The 19,153-nt window shown below is 37.2% G+C and overlaps 2 protein-coding genes and 1 pseudogene across 3 annotated transcripts; all 3 read left to right on the top strand.

The window, feature by feature from the left end:
- The first annotated feature begins 2,628 nt into the window (after positions 1 to 2,628).
- On the top strand, positions 2,629 to 5,256 carry LOC110909394 (annotated as a pseudogene).
- Positions 5,257 to 6,509: 1,253 nt separating this feature from the next.
- On the top strand, positions 6,510 to 9,649 carry LOC110865120 (pentatricopeptide repeat-containing protein At1g11290, chloroplastic-like). The gene has a single exon (XM_035974472.1). The coding sequence runs from the start codon at positions 7,205 to 7,207 to the stop codon at positions 9,647 to 9,649; it is 2,445 nt and encodes an 814-aa protein (XP_035830365.1). The 5' UTR covers positions 6,510 to 7,204.
- Positions 9,650 to 10,975: 1,326 nt separating this feature from the next.
- On the top strand, positions 10,976 to 18,977 carry LOC110865115 (tryptophan--tRNA ligase, chloroplastic/mitochondrial). Of its 2 annotated transcripts, XM_022114334.2 has the most exons (15): positions 10,977 to 11,122; positions 11,823 to 11,975; positions 12,091 to 12,178; positions 12,386 to 12,427; positions 12,519 to 12,608; positions 15,764 to 15,886; positions 16,423 to 16,494; positions 16,735 to 16,847; positions 16,925 to 16,946; positions 17,043 to 17,108; positions 17,208 to 17,264; positions 17,624 to 17,670; positions 17,815 to 17,896; positions 18,447 to 18,536; positions 18,627 to 18,977. In XM_022114334.2, the coding sequence occupies exons 1-15, from the start codon at positions 11,064 to 11,066 to the stop codon at positions 18,762 to 18,764; spliced, it is 1,242 nt and encodes a 413-aa protein (XP_021970026.1). In that variant the 5' UTR covers positions 10,977 to 11,063; the 3' UTR covers positions 18,765 to 18,977. The 2 variants fall into 2 exon arrangements, with proteins under 2 accessions (XP_021970027.1, XP_021970026.1); XM_022114335.2 differs by lacking the exon at positions 12,519 to 12,608 and having other exon boundaries at positions 10,976 to 11,122.
- The last annotated feature ends 176 nt before the right edge of the window (positions 18,978 to 19,153 follow it).

Below are 19,153 nucleotides of genomic sequence, written 5' to 3' on the forward strand. Positions count from 1 at the left end.
ATATGCACCGACTTTGTGCGTATAACTAGGTTGTTTCCATTGGCCGCGCGTTGCGGCGGCCACACATTAGTTGTTTCTAGTTAACGATGCATTATGTGACCCGTTAATCATATGAAAACACGTGTTTCGACGTTTCTAATCTAAAACATTGTGGTTACAAAGAAACAGAATCGAACCCGGGTTGGTCCGTTTAGTGATGGATCAAATCGTACAGTTACTCGAATTTATACCGCCGAAGAAAAGACATATTATATTCCACCCGACTCGTTTCTGAACAACCAACCGAAAACTTATTATATTAGACCATGTTCGTTTTCAAATAAGTTAAATACAACTATGTATTCTGTTTCTTACAACAAACTACCGAATGCAATTTCTCTAGGCTAAGGTCCAAGTATTCACCTTATAATAATATAATATAGCATTAAAACAATTGATTAAATTTATTAAGTTATACACTAATAATAGAGTAAATTGCTAAAATAGTCCCTAACGTTTGTTCACATTTGCTAGATCCATCCAAAAAAAGATTTTTTCTCATATGAACCACCGAGGTTTCAGAAAAGTTGCTAAATCCATCCAAACTTCAGGGACGATTTTAGCAATTTAATAAAACAATTTTTTTTTTTGGTTGGATTTAGCAAATGTGAACAAACGTCAGGGACGATTTTAGCAATTTACTCTATTTTTTTTATTTTCATCTTTTTATTATATCTCTTAATTAACATAAAATCTATTAGTTTTTTTTTATTTTCATCTTTTTATTAAATTTCTTATTTAACATAAAATCTACTAGTTTTTTTTTTTTGAACGACGAATTTCTACAACAGGCGATAGATTCGCACCTGCTTTTGCAGGCCCTCCACCCCACTCTGGCCAAGACTATGTTGTCTTAACCGGGCTCACGCTTGGCATCAGAGTTTGGTTTGGCGCTTCCCGATAAAATTTCCAGCCTACTGCCATATGCGATTAGTTGCACCCTCCATGAGCCCGGTTAAGACAACATAGTCTTGGCCAGAGTGGGGTGGAGGGCCTGCAAAAGCATGTGCGAATCTATCGCCTGTTGTAGAAATTCGCCGTTCAAAAAAAAAAACTAGTAGATTTTATGTTAAATAAGAAATTTAATAAAAAGATGAAAATAAAAAAAATAATAGATTTTATGTTAATTAAGAGATATAATAAAAAGATGAAAATAAAAAAATAGAGTAAATTGCTAAAATCATCCCTGACGTTTGTTCACATTTGCTAAATCCATCCAAAAAAAGTTTGTTTTATTAAATTGCTAAAATTGTCCCTAAAGTTTGGATGGATTTAGCAACTTTTTTGAAACCTCAGTGGTTCATATGAGAAAAAATCTTTTTTTGGATGGATCTAGCAAATGTGAACAAACGTTAGGGACTATTTTAGCAATTTACTCCTAATAATATAATATAAAAAGCTCATTAAAACAACTGACTATAACACTACATGTATTAACGAATTAATTATACATAAATGGGGCATTAACTATTTTAGCACATTTTTTAACAACGTAATAAATTTAACAAAAAGAAAATAGGGGAATTGGCCTGTAATAATCCCACCTAGACCTTATTGGCCATTAATAATCCCACCTCAGAATATTCCTTCCACCAGTCCCACCTTTCACCTATTTTTCCTACAATGGTCCCCCGTTAAAAAAACTTAACGGAGTTAAGCTTTTTTCCAAATTACAAACAGATTTTTTAGGGCTTTTGATCAGAACGATGATACGAGTCCATTGATGTAAAACTTACTTCGAAATGGTGCTCCAAGTGACTTGATTTTGGTTAATTTGGAAATTTAAACACCCGAATTGAAGCGTCATTTTCATTGTTTGGAGCACCGTTTCGAGGCAAGTTTTACATCAATGGACTCGTATCGTCTTTCTAATCAAAAGCCCTAAAAATCTGTTTGTTATTTGGAAAAAAGCTTAACTCAGTTAAGTTTTTTTAACGGGAGACCATTGTAGGAAAAATAGGTGAAATGTGGGACTGGTGGGGGGAATATTCTGAGGTGGATTATTAATGGCCAATAAGGTTTAGGTGGGATTATTACAAGCCAATTTCCCAAGAAAATATATACAACTTTCAAGTTGGCTTTTCACCTTTTGTCAGATCACCACGTGAATGTGTAATTAACTTCATTTGGTTCTTTACTTCTTTAACAACATACCTTCTAGCCTATCATCTCTCTTCACCCAAACACCCAACCCTCCGTCCCTCCACCTCCATTCTGCCACCGCCATACCCAGACATCATCCATGCGTCAGCACCGACGATCGTCATTGTCTGCTAGCTCATGCCTCTTTCTCTCTGTCTTCAGTGATCGTTAACCTACTCCGGCGAAAAATCCAAGATTTGTAGAAGGTGGACGTTGAAGAAAAGGTGGAAGAGGTTTGAAGTTGTGATGTCGCGGTCCTCGCCGACCACCGGAGATGGTGGCTCTCCCTCTCCTCTTTCTCTTGTGCAGCTCCATCTTGTTCTTTCTGCATTCCCGGCTTGTACTTTCATATGTGCAGCTATCTCTTGTACTTTCTGCTTGTTTGCTGGTACACGTGGCCGACACTGTTGCACCGACATTTGTCTTTAATAGTTATATAATATAATGTGTGACTAATATCTAAAAATACTCGGTTGAAGTCTATCTAGAAACGGAGATATCATCCTCCATCTTCAAAACATGACCACCAGAATCCAGAAAATCAACTGTTCGTAGGCATCAAAATTGAAGAAACTGCAAATCGTGATGACTTCGCTGATATTACCCACTTCATCACTCTCAACAACCCCATAATCTACCATGTCATCTTCATCTTCTCGCATCCAACACACACTAACTCAAAGAATCCACATTCCCCCTCATATTTACAAACACCCAGCAGCAATTCTCCTAGAACTCTGCACTTCACTCCAAGAACTTCACCAAATCATCCCTCTAATCATCAAAAACGGTCTTTATCAAGAACACCTCTTTCAAACAAAGCTTGTGAGCTTGTTCTGCAAATACAACAGCTTAACCGAAGCCACCCGTGTTTTCGAACCAATTGAAGATAAAAACGATGCTCTTTATCACACAATGCTTAAAGGGTATGCTCAGAATTCTTCAATTTCTGATGGGTTTTCCTTCTTTTGTCGAATGGTTGAGGATGGTGTGTAGCCTGTAGTGTATAACTTTACGTATTTGTTGAAGGGTTGTGGTGAGAATAATTATGTTAGGGAAGGGAAAGAGGTTCATGCGCAGGTGATTTTGAATGGGCATGTAGGGGATGTTTATGTTATGACTTGTGTTGTTAATATGTATGCGAAATGTAGGTTGATTGAGGATGCATACAAGGTGTTTGTTAGATTGCCTGAGAGAGATTTGGTGTGTTGGAATACGATAATTGCGGGTTATGCTCAAAATGGTTTGGTTTTGCTGGGAGAGCAATAGAATTAGTGGCACAGATGCTAAGTGAAGGATTAAGACCGGATCCTGTTACGGTTATTTCCATTTTGCCTGCTGTCGGTAATGTTGGTGATTTGAGAGTCGGGAAATCGATACATGGTTATGTTTTTAAGTCCGGGTATGAACGTCATGGAAATGTTGCCACTGCGTTAGTTGATATGTACTTGAAATGTGGGTGTTTAAGCACGGGGCGTGTGATTTTTGACAAGATGAGTAGTAAAAACGTGGTCTCGTGGAATATAATGATCGATGGCTATGCACAAAATGGTGATTATGCAGAAGCTTTGTCGCTCTTTGACAAAATGTTGGATAATGGATTTAAACCAACTGGTGTGACTGTTATGGCAGCTCTCCACGCGTGTGCTGATTCAGGTGAACTTACACGCGGGCAATTTGTTCATTCGTTAGTCAATGAGCTAGGACTTAAACATGATGTTTCGGTCATGAACTCTCTAATCTCCATGTACTGCAAGTGTAAACGTGTCGACATTGCTGCTGAAATATTTAAAAACATGAAAGAAAAAACTCTTGTCTCGTGGAACGCCATGATACTTGGATACGCTCAGAACGGTCAAATAATCACTGCTTTGAATCATTTCCGTCTCATGAAAGTAAAAAACATCGACCCTGATTCATTCACCATGGTAAGCATCATAGCAGCCGTTACCGAATTTTCAGTATTACGCCAAGCAAAGTGGGTCCACGGGGTCGTCACAAGAACTTGTTTGGATACAAACGTCTTTGTGAAAACCGCTCTTGTGGACATGTATGCTAAATGTGGAGCGATTACGACTGCGCGAAAGCTATTTGATTTAATGAACGACAGACACGTAACAACATGGAACGCAATGATTGACGGGTACGGGACGCACGGGTATGGAACGGAAGCTATAAAACTGTTTGAAGAAATGGAAGCCGGTGATATCAAGCCAAACAATATAACGTTTTTATGTATCATCTCAGCCTGTAGCCACTCGGGTTTTGTGGAAGAGGGGTGTCAGTATTTTTACAAAATGAAAAACGAATATGAAATCGAGCCCACAATGGATCACTACGGAGCCATGGTGGACTTGTTAGGAAGATCCGGTAGGCTAACCGAGGCTTGGGATTTCATTCAAAACATGCCCGTTGAGCCCGGGGTTAACGTTTTCGGTGCAATGTTAGGTGCTTGCAAGATTCATAAAAATGTCGAACTGGCGGAAATGGCAGCAGGTAGATTGTTTGAGTTAAACCCTAACGATGGCGGGTATTACGTACTTTTAGCAAACATATACGCGACGGCTTCAATGTGGGATAAAGTGACCGAAATCAGGAGTAAAATGGAGGAAAGAGGGATACGGAAAACACATGGATATAGTTCGGTTGAGTTAGAAAATGAAGTTCATACGTTTTATTCTGGGAGCTCGTGGCATTCGGATTCTAACAAGATTTATAATTTTCTTGAAATATTGATCGATAAGATTAAGGATGCTGGCTATGTATCTGCGACAGATTTGATGCAGGATGTAGAAGATGATCTGCAAGAACAAATGGTGAGTACTCATAGTGAGAAGCTTGCTATTGCTTTTGGGCTTTTGAATACGCGTCCGGGAACAACTATACACATCAGAAAGAACCTTCGTGTGTGTGGTGATTGTCATAACGCGACTAAGTATATATCGCTTGTTGAGAACGGAGAAATTATTGTACGTGACTTGCATCGGTTTCATCATTTCAAGAACGAGATTTGTTCTTGTGGAGATTATTGGTAACTTGTTTTTCTATTGAATCAATACACAGTTCATACTTTAAAGCCACCATTTGTAGTTCGATGTAGAACAAAGTTGTACTTTTCTCTTGTACCAACAACTAACCTTTGACCATTTACAATTGCTATTCGTCTACCAAAACGGCAAACAAAAACGAGACATATGTCAATTCCCATGAACAAATGATCTATACATTACAAACCAAACCAAACCAAACCACGACAACTTATTTAGTAGCTTTTGTATTCTATATTGATTGAGTGGACTTTCTAACAAACCTCTACAAATCAGTATCTTTCTGTATGTGTTTTTAATCTCTATATGCTAAAATGACGAGATTATCTATCATTCAATTCAATTATATAATAGATGAAGGTTTTTTACATCAACAAGTGAAAGTGTGATACGATGTCAAATGTACCCTATATTTACATATGCATTAACAAGAGCGATATGTGTCACATAAACAAAAAGGTAAATATGTATTTGAGGTTGTGTATTTCATAACTACAGACGTGACTTATGTCCGGTTTGGTTCAGTTTTTTTGGCAAAACCGAAACCAAAATGTCGCTTTCCGGTTTTTGAAAACCGTTTGGTTTCTGTTTTTTTTTTTTTTTTGGTTTTTACATTGGTTCAGTTTGGTTTTTCGGTTTTTGGAACAAAATTATGTAAGATTAAAAAAGAAAGTACAATTTAAAATTTAAGAATATTTCTTATATGTTTACATTTAAGTTATTGTATTTAACCTTTTAAATTAATATTGTTCACATCAACCTAACCTTCTATTCTATTTTAATGTTTCTCCAAAGGTTTTATTAAAACATTTTTTTATAGTACTTTGAAGATTATTTAGTTTTTGTATCAACTGTTGTAATTTGTTGTAGGCATAAATAAATCATTTCAATTATAACAAACATGTTGATGTTTTTATCATAAATACTTAACATTCAAGAATAAAATTAATAATTTCCAGTAGCATGGGTTAAATACTTATACCTAAACATAAAAATACTAGGCATACTATTGTAACTTATCGGTTCGATTCGGTTTTTTCGGTTATTTAAAATGATTATCCGAAAACCAAATCGATATTTTCGGTTATTAAAAATCCAAAAACCGAACCATCAGTTTTTATTTCGGTTTAGTTTTTTCGGTTATGACTCAGTTATTTCAGTTTTTAATTATACAGACAAATCATACCCCAATAGATAAAACAGTTTAAAAACTTGTAACTAAAACCAAGGGACTGAAATGTGAAAGCAACAAAATTCAGGGCTTCAAATGTTCAAATGCCCAAATGTATTTCCGCAACATCATAACCCTCTTGTATCATATCCTAAAACTGAACTCTCTGAAACAGTATCATCATCAACCAACAAGAAGATGGGTCGCTCTCTTCTCTCTCACTTCCTCAATCTCTCAAACGCTTGTCCACGCTTCACGTATTTCACTCTATATCTATAATCTTTTTGTACCTACATTTTAAACGGCAAAAGATATATGGGTTCTGTTATAAGTGTGTAGCTGGAAATTTCTATGAAATTGATATAATGCATACTGAATTCGAAGTTGAAAACGTAAAAATTTTAATGGGTTTGTGGTCGCGTTTCTAATTTTGCACAAATTATGTTTGTTTGTTATCTTACTTTTAATTAAATTGGGGATTTTAAAGTTTAAACTGTGCATATATGTTTGCTCTGATTCATTGTTCTTGATTATAATGTTTAATGTCTTGACCTACATGTGTCTTTTCTGAAAGGGTGTTTATGGTTAGTTAAGATTTAATCTTCAGGATTATGCACTTATGCATGCTTGGTGTTTGATGTATTGCCTCACTGAGATGAAGATTTAAATAAAGTGCCTAAAGCTTGTTAATTGAAAAATACGAGTTCCGTTTACTAGAGAAGGTCTAATTCTTGTTAATTGAAGCTTGTTAATCCAGAAATTCAACTGTTCGTAGGCATCAAAATTGAAGAAACTGCAAATCGTGATGACTTCACTGATATTACCCACTGCATCACTCTCAACACCACCACAATCTCCCATATCATCTTCATCTTCTCGCATCCAACACACACTAACTCAAAGAATCCACATTCCCCCTCATATTTACAAACACCCAGCAGCAATTCTCCTAGAACTCTGCACTTCACTCCAAGAACTTCACCAAATCATCCCTCTAATCATCAAAAACGGTCTTTATCAAGAACACCTCTTTCAAACAAAGCTCGTGAGCTTGTTCTGCAAATACAACAGCTTAACCGAAGCCACCCGTGTTTTTGAACCAATTGAAGATAAAAACGATGCTCTTTATCACACAATGCTTAAAGGGTATGCTCAGAATTCTTCTATTTCTGATGGGTTTTCCTTCTTTTGTCGTATGGTTGAGGATGGTGTGCAGCCTGTAGTGTATAACTTTACGTATTTGTTGAAGGGTTGTGGTGAGAATAATTATGTTAGGGAAGGGAAAGAGGTTCATGCGCAGGTGATTTTGAATGGGCATGAAGGGGATATTTATGTTATGACTTGTCTTGTTAATATGTATGCGAAATGTAAGTTGGTTGAGGATGCATACAAGGTGTTTGTTAGATTGCCGGAGAGAGATTTGGTGTGTTGGAATACGATAATTGCGGGTTATGCTCAAAATGGTTTTGCTGGGAGAGCAATAGAATTAGTGGCGCAGATGCTAAGTGAAGGATTAAGACCGGATCCCGTTACGGTTATTTCCATTTTGCCTGCTGTCGGTAATGTTGGTGATTTGAGAGTCGGGAAATCGATACATGGTTATGTTTTTAAGTCCGGGTATGAACGTCATGGTAATGTTGCCACTGCGTTAGTTGATATGTACTTGAAATGTGGGTGTTTAAGCACGGGGCGTGTGATTTTTGACAAGATGAGTAGTAAAAACGTGGTCTCGTGGAATATAATGATCGATGGCTATGCACAAAATGATGATTATGCAGAAGCTTTGTCGCTCTTTGACAAAATGTTGGATAATGGATTTAAACCAACTGGTGTGACTGTTATGGCAGCTCTCCACGCGTGTGCTGATTCAGGTGAACTTACACGCGGGCTATTTGTTCATTCGTTAGTCAATGAGCTAGGACTTAAACATGATGTTTCGGTCATGAACTCTCTAATCTCCATGTACTGCAAGTGTAAACGTGTCGACATTGCTGCTGAAATATTTAAAAACATGAAAGAAAAAACTCTTGTCTCGTGGAACGCCATGATACTTGGATACGCTCAGAACGGTCAAATAATCAGTGCTTTGAATCATTTCCGTCTCATGAAAGTAAAAAACATCGACCCTGATTCATTCACCATGGTAAGCATCATAGCAGCCGTTACCGAATTTTCAGTATTACGCCAAGCAAAGTGGGTCCACGGGGTCGTCACAAGAACTTGTTTGGATACAAACGTCTTTGTGAAAACCGCTCTTGTGGACATGTATGCTAAATGTGGAGCGATTACGACTGCTCGAAAGCTATTTGATTTAATGAACGACAGACACGTAACAACATGGAACGCGATGATTGACGGGTACGGGACACACGGGTATGGAACGGAAGCTATAAAACTTTTTAAAAAAATGGAAGCCGGAGATATCAAGCCAAACAATATAACGTTTTTATGTATCATCTCAGCCTGTAGCCACTCGGGTTTTGTGGAAGAGGGGTGTCAGTATTTTTACAAAATGAAAAACGAATATGAAATCGAGCCCACGATGGATCACTACGGAGCCATGGTGGACTTGTTAGGCAGATCCGGTAGGCTAACCAAGGCTTGGGATTTCATTCAAAACATGCCCGTTGAGCCCGGGATTAACGTTTTCGGTGCAATGTTAGGTGCTTGCAAGATTCATAAAAATGTCGAACTGGCGGAAATGGCAGCGGATAGATTGTTTGAGTTAAGCCCTAATGATGGCGGGTATTACGTACTTTTAGCAAACATATACGCAACGGCTTCAATGTGGGATAAAGTGACCGAAATCAGGAGTAAAATGGAGGAAAGAGGGATACGGAAAACACCTGGATATAGTTCGGTTGAGTTAGAAAATGAAGTTCATACGTTTTATTCTGGGAGCTCGTGGCATTCGGATTCTAACAAGATTTATAATTTTCTTGAAATATTGATCGATAAGATTAAGGATGCTGGTTATGTACCTGCGACAGATTTGATGCAAGATGTAGAAGATGATCTGCAAGAACAAATGGTGAGTACTCATAGTGAGAAACTTGCTATTGCTTTTGGGCTTTTGAATACGCGTCGGGGAACAACTATACACATCAGAAAGAACCTTCGCGTGTGTGGTGATTGTCATAACGCGACTAAGTATATATCGCTTGTTGAGAACCGAGAAATTATTGTACGTGACTTGCATCGGTTTCATCATTTCAAGAACGGGATTTGTTCTTGTGGAGATTATTGGTAACTTGTTTTTTTTTTATTGAATCAATACACAGTTCATACTTTAAAGCCACCTTGTAGTTACATTTGTAGTGTGACATGTAGAACAAAGTTGTACTTTTCTCTTGTACCAACTACAACTAACCTTTGACCATTTACAATTGCTATTCGTCTACCAAAACGGCAAACAAAAACGAGACATATGTCAATTCCCATGAACAATTGCTCTAGACATTACAAACCAAACCAAACCACGACAACAATTTATTCAGTAGCTTTAGTATTCTGTATTGATTGAGTGGACTTTCTAACAAACCTCTACAAATCAGTATCTTTCTATCTGTGTTTTTTAATCTCTATATGCTAAAATGACGCGATTATCTATCATTCAATTATATAGTAGATGAAGGTTTTTTACATCAACGACATTGATAAACGTCATAATGGAGAATTCATTTATAAACGTGAATTCATTTATAAACGCCAGTTAACTACCAATAAAGAGGCGGCTTTAGATGATACACAAGTAAAAGTGTGATACGATGTCACATGTACCCTACATTTACATATGCATTAACAAGAGCGATATGTGTCATATAAACAAAAAGGTAAATATGTATTTGAGGTGTGCACGGTTCGGTTTGGTTCGGTTTTTTGGCAAAACCGAAACCAAAATGTCGGTTTCCAGTTTTTGAAAACCGTTTGGTTTATGTTTTTTTAGTTTTTACATCGGTTCAGTTCGGTTTTTGAAACAAAATTATGTAAGATTAAAAAAGAAAGTACAAATTAAAATTCAAGAATCTTTCTTATATGTTTACATTTAGTATTGTTCACATAAACACCTAACCTTCTATTCTATTATATTTATGTTTCTCCAAAGGTTTTATTAAAACATTTTTTATAGTACTTTGAAGATTATTTAGTTTTTGTATCAAGTTTTGTAATTTGTTGTAGGCATAAATAAATCATTTCAATTATAACAAACATGTTGATGTTTTTATTATAAATACTTACCATTCAAGAATAAAATTAATAATTTCTAGTAGCATGGGTTAAACACTTATACCTAAACATAAAAATATATGGACTAGAGGCCTACTATTGTAACTTATTAATTCAACTCGGTTTTTTCAGTTATTCAAATTGGTTATCCGAAAACCAAATCGATATTTTCGGTTATTAAAAATCAAAAAATCGAACCATCAGTTTATATTTCGGTTTGGTTTTTCAGTTACGGTTCAGCTATTTCGATTTTCTACTCACCTCTAAACAGATTAAAAACTTGTAACTACCATTAAGGGACTGAAATGTGAAAGCAACAAAATTTAGGGCTTCAAATGTTCAAATGCCCAAATGTGTTTCCGCAACATCATAACCCTCTTGTATCATATCCTAAAACTGAACTCTCTGAAACAGTATCATCATCAACCAACAAGAAGATGGGTCGCTCTCTTCTCTCTCACTTCCTCAATCTCTCAAACGCTTGTCCACGCTTCACGTATTTCACTCTATATCTATAATCTTTCTGTACCTACACTATAAACGGCAAAAGATATATGGGTTCTGTTATAAGTGTGTAGCTGGAAATTTCTATGAAATTGATATAATGCATGCTAAATTCGATGTTGAAAACGTAAAATTTTTAATGGGTTTGTGGTCGTGTTTCTAATTTTGCACAAATTGTGTTTGTTTGTTATCTTACTTTTAATTAAATTGGGGATTTTAAAGTTTAAACTGTGCATATATGTTTGCTCTGATTCATTGTTCTTGATTATAATGTTTAATGTCTTGACCTACATGTGTCTTTTCTGAAAGGGTGTTTATGGTTAGTTAAGACTTAATATTCAGGATTATGCACTTATGCATGCTTGGTGTTTGATGTATTGCCTCACTGAGATGAAGGTTTAAATAAAGTGCCTAAAGCTTGTTAATTGAAAGATATGAGTTCAGTTTACTAGAGAAGGTCTAATTCTAGTAGAAGTAAGTGAGCATAAGAGGTTAATTTGACAAGGTGAGTACCCCACTGATGTTGTCATCCAGATGTTATTATGCTAATGAGTTTGTATACCTAGGTGACCACTTTTCTAAATTTCTTTGTTGTTTCCGGATTAGTAGTTTTAATTAATGTTTAAGCCAAACTGGATTTAAGTTAATTGTATATACATTATACAATTCTTAATGTAGTGCTTTTGAGATAGGTCATATGGCAATTCAAGTAAATTGCAACGAACGCTGCCAATGATTCACCAAAATCACCTTCCGCTTGTTGGAGTTAATAGCAATCACCGATGCTATTGCAGCGTTTCAGCCCCTGAACCTACTGTTTCAGAGAGTTCCTCCACCTCTATAAAGTAATTATTTTGTGATATAATGATATTTATAAGTTTTTCAGCTATATTTTTCGGGTAATATAACATGTTGGTCTTGAATAGTACTCCCTTCTTTAACTTAAAATGTATTTAACAGGAGGAGAATTGTGTCTGGAGTCCAGCCAACAGGATCTATCCACCTTGGTAATTATCTTGGTGCCATAAAAAATTGGGTATCACTGCAGGTACAGAATTCATTAAGTCAACAATCTTGTTACGTCTTCTTTGTGGATGTATCCTAGTAATATCTTGGATTCTTTTAATTGACGGACGGTGTGAGATTCTCCATACGGGAATTTGTGTGGAGTAAAAACACTTTACACTATAAAAGGATTCCTTACTTCTGTTGTATTGTGTAATTTGATGGTTTCTCTGTTTTTTTTTCTTTTCAGGATACGTACGAGACATTATTCTTTATTGTGGATCTCCATGCAGTATGTGCGCTTAATTAGGCATACTTAATTTATTGTTGAGTTTTTGTTTTTCTTTTGTTTCTTTTACATTGAAGTTCTGGCGATTTCATAGATAACTTTGCCGTATGACGTTCAACAACTTTCTAAAGCAACTAGAGATACCGCAGCTCTTTATTTGGCATGTGGCGTGGACACCTCAAAGGTCTTTTTTAAAAGCTCGATTAAGGCTCTGCTGTTTTTATTGAATGAATAACAATGATACAAGGGGCCCTTTATATAGGGATCAAATACCCAGAAACCCTAAACACTATTTTAGGAGATGATAAACATTCCTAATTACAAGATAATTACAAAAACTATTTTAGATAAATATACATAATATTATCTTTCATATTATCGGCTAAGACTCCCCCGCAGTTCGAGCGGGCGTAGGACAGACGCTCAAACTGGAACGAAAAGATTGAAACAGCTGCCGTGAAATCCCTTTGGTAAAAATATCAGCGTATTGCAATGAAGACGGGACATGAAGAACCCGTATGTGGCCAACCCGCACTTTTTCCCGTACAAAATGAATGTCGATCTCAATATGCTTCGTTCGTTGATGTTGGACGGGGTTATCAGAAAGGTAAACAGCAGACACATTGTCGCAGTAAACGACCGAAGCATGCCGTAGTGGAAGATGCAATTCCAGAAGTAAATTACGAATCCAAGTAGCTTCTGCGACAGCATTGGCGACGCCACGATACTCGGCCTCAGCACTAGAACGAACGGGAAATTGTGGGCTGGCGTTTAGACGACCAAGAAATTAAATTATCACCAAGAAACACACAGTACCCACTTGTAGATCGTCGAGAGTCAGGACACCCGCCCCAGTCTGCATCAGAATAGGCGACCAAAGAATGTGAAGTAGACTTGGTTAGTCGAATCCCATAAGTAACTGTCCCCTGTAAGTATCGGAGGATGCGTTTCAAGAAAGCATAATGGGGATCCCGTGGTTCATGCATAAAAAGACAGACTTGTTGAACCGCATAAGAGATATCTGGGCGAGTAAAAGTAAGGTACTGAAGAGCACCGGCAAGGCTACGATACAACGTAGGATCGTGAAATAATGGACCGTCAGACGCACTTAGTTTGGACGAAAGATCAACTGGTGTAGCGCATGGTTTACACTCCGTCATGTGAGCGCGCGAGATAATATCCTTGGCGTACTGAGCCTGATCTAAAAATAAACCTTTATCATCCCGAGTAACCTTGATGCCCAAAAAATGATGGAGATGACCCAGGTCTGTCATAGCAAATTCCCGGGAAAGTGTTGAAATAATATGATTGAGCAACGAGGTAGAGGATGCCGTAAGAACAATGTCGTCCACATACAAAAGCAAGTAACATGTTTTATCCCCGTCTTTGTAAATGAAAAGCGAATTATCGCATGTACTACTACGAAACCCATGAGCTAGAAGAAAATTTGCGAACCGCATATACCATGCCCTCGGTGCCTGTTTAAGTCCATAAAGGGACTTCTTCAATCTGCAAACATAGTTAGCATACCGCCTATCAACAAACCCGGGCGGTTGATGCATAAAGACTGTCTCATTCAAATGGCCGTGTAAAAAGGCGTTCTTGACATCCAACTGATGAATGGGCCAAGAACGAGAGACAGCAATGGAAAGTACCGTCCTGATAGTTGCCGGTTTAACAACCGGGCTAAAAGTATCTTCACAATCTATACCAACAGTCTGCGATTTACCATTTACGACCAACCGTGCTTTGTAACGTTCAAGAGAACCGTCCGATTTAAATTTATGTCTGAAAAGCCACATACACCTGATAACTGGACGATCATGAGGACGGGGAACGAGTTCCCATGTTTCATTTTCCTGTAACGCACTAAATTCGGTTTGCATGGCATGCAACCAATGAGGGTCGGCAAAGGCTTTTGCATAGGTATTAGGAACCGGAGAGATGGTAGTGGAGGTATGTAGAATTTTGGCTTTTGAACGGGTGGTCATGGGGTGAGTGTTGGTTGTGGGTTGGGCCGTAGTCGAGGGTGGGGTTTGGGCAGGTTGGGCCGAGGGAGGTATGTGGGCTGGTGGGGCCGTGGGGATATGTTGGGCTTGGGCGGATGATGGAGGGGCTGTAGGTGGTGGTCTTGGGCGACGAGAATAGGTTATGGGAAATGGGGTGACCGAATGGGGAGAGGTGGTGGGGTTAGTAGCAGCGGGTGTGGGAAGTGGCAATGGCTGAGGTGGACGGGTGAAAGAGAACCCCGGGGGGGTAGTGTCATCGAGAAAAGTATAGGCATTAGGTGTGGTGGGAATAGTATATGGAAAGGTATGTTCATCAAAAGTTACATGACGGGATATGTGAACCTTCCCAGTTGTCGGATCGAAACACCGATAACCGCGAAAATCCGGTGGATATCCAAGAAAAATGCACCGGACGGATCGGCTGTGTAGTTTATGAGGCTGGGTGGCTGAATGGTTTGGATAGCAAGCACACCCGAACACACGAAGGTGGTCGTATGTAGGGTGGCGGAGGTAGAGGGCAAAGGTGGGAGTGAAGAAATTTAGGCGTTTGGTGGGAAGGATGTTGTGAAGGTAGGTGGCTGTGTGTAGAGCCTCAACCCAAAAGGTGGGTGGAAGATGGGCATGGATAAGTAAGGCTCGAATGATATCGTTTAAGCGACGAATCATTCTTTCCGCACGACCATTTTGGGATGAAGTTTGCGGACACGAAAAACGAAATAGGAGGCCCTGTTGGGTAGCGAAGGTTTTAAAAGCATTATTGTCGAATTCACCACCCAAATCACACTGAAAGGTTTTGATTTTGCGTTGAAATTGAGTAGTGATGAGGGTGTGAAATTTGACAAAAGTTGGGAAGGTTTCCGATTTGTATTGAAGTCTATGGGGTTCCACTCTAAAACCAATTGGTGATAGAGGGAGTAACCCAAGATCTTATTAATACAACCGGAAGGTCTTATTCTTTCGATGTGGGATAGGGCTCCTCCAATACCCTCCCGCACGTGTAACCTGGTCTATCAAGAGGTGTACACGTGGCCTTAACCGGAGCTGACATAGAGCCGTGGCTCTGATACCATAAAAGCTCGATTAAGGCTCTGCTGTTTTTATTGAATGAATAACAATGATACAAGGGGCCCTTTATATAGGGATCAAATACCCAGAAACCCTAAACACTATTTTAGGAGATGATAAACATTCCTAATTACAAGATAATTACAAAAACTATTTTAGATAAATATACATAATATTATCTTTCATATTATCGGCTAAGATTTTTGTGCCATAATTTTTCAGTTACATTTATATGTTATATACTGAATTCTAATTCATCATATAGGCTTCTGTGTTTGTGCAATCTCATGTTCGTGCTCATGTAGAATTAATGTGGCTGTTGGGCTCTGCTACACCAATTGGTTGGCTAAACCGAATGATTCAGTTCAAAGAAAAATCACGAAAGGCGGTGCGTCTTTATTGTATGCAGCTCAAACTCTATAATTCATTATTTGATCATTTTTTTCACTTGATCTTGGGCTATATATGCATTCTACAGACAATGGATCCAAACTTTTATACGGTCAAAATGGCTAGTTTTTGTTCTGGGTAAAATGGAGGTGGTTCGGTTGAATCAAAAGTACTTTTTTTGTCCTAAATTTTATATTTTTTATAAACAATTAGTGTGTTAAAAAACGGCTAAGAAGAATTACATCATTTCAATAATAGTCCTTTATTGATTATTTAAAAGGCTTCAAAGATACACCTTGGATGATTTTGTCCCATTCAACCCATTTGACCCGTTAGAGATAAAAACATAACCTGAATTGACCCATTCGTAAGTATATGGGTCGAACTTGCCACTAATCTTTCCTAGCTGATTAACCAAAATAAGAGTGATGAAAATAATACGCTGTATGTACGTCAGTGCTTTGTAGTTGTTGCTCACATTGCACAATTTATTAAACTTTTGAAATTAAATATAGTTCTTTTGTTTTTTAAAAGGGTGATGAAAATGTTGGTGTTGCGCTTTTAACCTATCCAGTGTTGATGGCTTCAGATATTCTTTTGTACCAGGTACAATTGTATTCCATTCAGAATCCATTTCATGTCATGACATTATATTATTGTTATCTATTTAGAATCCATTTAATGACATTATCTTATTGTTATTCATCAACACGTTCTGTCCTTGAGACCCCATATACGATACACCATTACTAAGTTTGAGAGTTCATTTTTTGAAAGGATCGTTGTATCCTCATCTGCACTCAGCACTCTTGACTCTTAGAATGGATGTTCTTTTATTTGTTGCAGTCTGATTTAGTCCCAGTTGGTGAAGACCAAAAGCAGCATCTAGAATTGACACGAGAGCTTGCTGAACGTGTTAATCACTTATATGGTGGTAGAAAATGGAAGAAGTTGGGAGGGTAAGAAACGTAATAATTGTTAAATTGTTAGTTATTCTGGAAATGGATTGTTGACTACTTTATTATTCTGTTTGCAGACGTGGTGGTTTGATCTTTAAGGTGAATCCTATACGTGTTTATTATTTATTAATCTCTTAATTTTTATAGCTTGTTAAAACAATATAAACCTTGTATTTTTATTTTACTTTTTTGTAGGTTCCTGAGCCCTTAATTCCTCCTGCTGGAGCACGGGTGATGTCACTTACGGATGGTCTTTCTAAGGTATTTCATATTGAGCTACAAATACAACTTCCATTAATTGTCAATATTTAATTAATATTATTAGCATCATTTTCTCATCTTTTATTTCATATTTTGCAGATGTCCAAGTCTGCTACTTCGGACCTGTCTCGTATTAATTTGCTTGACTCAAAAGATGTGAGTGGTGGACTTCATTGATTCAGTTTTCCCATCTTTTCTAAATTTTTTTGAATAAACAAATGACCTCAATCAACTAAATAGTTAGCTAATATCCTTTAAAATAATCAGTCAAAATGGGTGGGTCAAATGGGATTTTTTTTTCTTGAAAAATAGTTTAATTTGGGTTATGGGTTAAACGGTTTGGGTCCATCATGTTGGGTGATTGATGAGGCTAACCTACTTTATTCTCGTACTTGTGGTGTAATGTAAGTACAAAGTTTCTATTAATATAACACCCCGGTTGATTATTTTGGCTATTTTTACCTATTCTACTATATTTTTTGTTTATGTTCTACGTTTGCTTCATTGGTTTTTAGGCAATTGCAAACAAGATTAAGCGTTGCAAGACAGATTCTTTTCCAGGGTGAGTTCTCACTCTTCCCTTAAACGTTTTTCTGCTTCTAGTTTTTCTTTCGTGTCTGCATCTTGATTTTTAGACAAATGTGTATTGTTTTTCCTTTATATCAGTTGTTGGAATTGATAATATATTCCGACTTGATTAATGTAGCTTGGAGTTTGACAATCCGGATAGGCCTGAATGCAATAACCTTCTTTCGATATATCAAATCATCACAAACAAGACAAAGGAGGTAACCACTTCAAATTTTATATATTATATTAGGAGTAAAATGCCATTTTCGTCCTTCAGGTTTGGCCAGTTTTGCGACTTTCGTCCAAAAGTTTGTTTTTCGGCATCTGGATCCAAAAGGTTTGAAATCTTGTCATTTTCATCCGACTCATTAACTCATCCATTTTTCTCTGTTAAATCAGGGGTATTTTTGTCTTTTACGTTAACCTAAAGGGCGATCCGGTCTTTTTCACTTTATGTACAAGCATTTAGCATAACGTGTGTGGTAGTTTTGAGACCGAATTGCTCTTTAAGTTAACAGAAAAGATGAAAATACCCCTGACTTAACGGTGAAAAATGGATGGAGTTAACGAGCCAGATGAAAATGGCAATATTTCAAACCTTTTGGATCCAGATACTGAAAAACAAACCTTTGGATGAAAGTTGCAAAACTGGCCGAATGAAAATGGCATTTTACCCTTTTATTAGTGTATGTAGTTCTCGCGTTCAACTGCATTTTACAAACATAATCATTAATAAAGTTGGGGGTATTTAACAAAAAGTTTTTGCAGGAAGTTGCGCAAGAGTGCCAGAGTATGAACTGGGGAACTTTTAAACCTGTTCTTACTGATGCTTTAATCGATCATCTCCAACCAATCCAGGTTTATATTTACTATATCTTTTAAATATTAAACCTTTGCAAATAAAAAGTGTTACAATTCACACAGCCGTGAAATCTTACTCTTTTGCAGGCTCGATACGAGGAAATTATGTCTGATACAGGTTATTTGGACCAAGTTTTGGCAGAGGGTGCAAGCAAAGCTGCAGATATAGCAGATGTGACTGTTAGCAATGTATACCAGGCAATGGGATTTTTGAAGAGACGATAACCGATAACGAATAAACTATATCTTGGGACCGAGAAAGACACTGTACGGTTCATTATTGTCACAATTTTTCTAATTACCTGGCTGAAGGTTAATTAGCATACATGTTCACATTCTTTTATGCAGTTATATTAATGTGTTTATAACGAGTATCAAATGTTTAAAACAGGGTATTTAAAACATTCTTTTATGCAGTTGTATTATCTTTAACATTTATAACCAGTTTCTTAGTTTCGTACATAACTTTCTTTATGTAAAAAAACTAAATTAGGTTGAATCGCCATACCAGCCAAACCAGAATGGTTTTAGTTGGTTTGGACGACTTGTTTGGCCAGTTTGAGTTGAAAATTCTCAAACCGAGATTACTGGTTTGGTCGAGATTTTATATGATA

This window comes from Helianthus annuus, chromosome 6 (genome assembly GCF_002127325.2).
Source record: "Helianthus annuus cultivar XRQ/B chromosome 6, HanXRQr2.0-SUNRISE, whole genome shotgun sequence".
Taxonomy (NCBI): domain Eukaryota; kingdom Viridiplantae; phylum Streptophyta; class Magnoliopsida; order Asterales; family Asteraceae; genus Helianthus; species Helianthus annuus.

Excerpts from the sequence above, each read along its gene's own strand:
- LOC110865120 (XM_035974472.1), top strand. The coding sequence starts at position 7,205 with ATGACTTCACTGATATTACCCACTGCATCACTCTCAACACCACCACAA.
- LOC110865115 (XM_022114334.2), top strand. The coding sequence starts at position 11,064 with ATGGGTCGCTCTCTTCTCTCTCACTTCCTCAATCTCTCAAACGCTTGT. Across the intron at positions 12,179-12,385 it reads AAAATTGGGTATCACTGCAG|GATACGTACGAGACATTATT; the intron begins GTACAGAATTCA and ends TTTTCTTTTCAG. Across the intron at positions 17,265-17,623 it reads ATTTGCTTGACTCAAAAGAT|GCAATTGCAAACAAGATTAA; the intron begins GTGAGTGGTGGA and ends ATTGGTTTTTAG.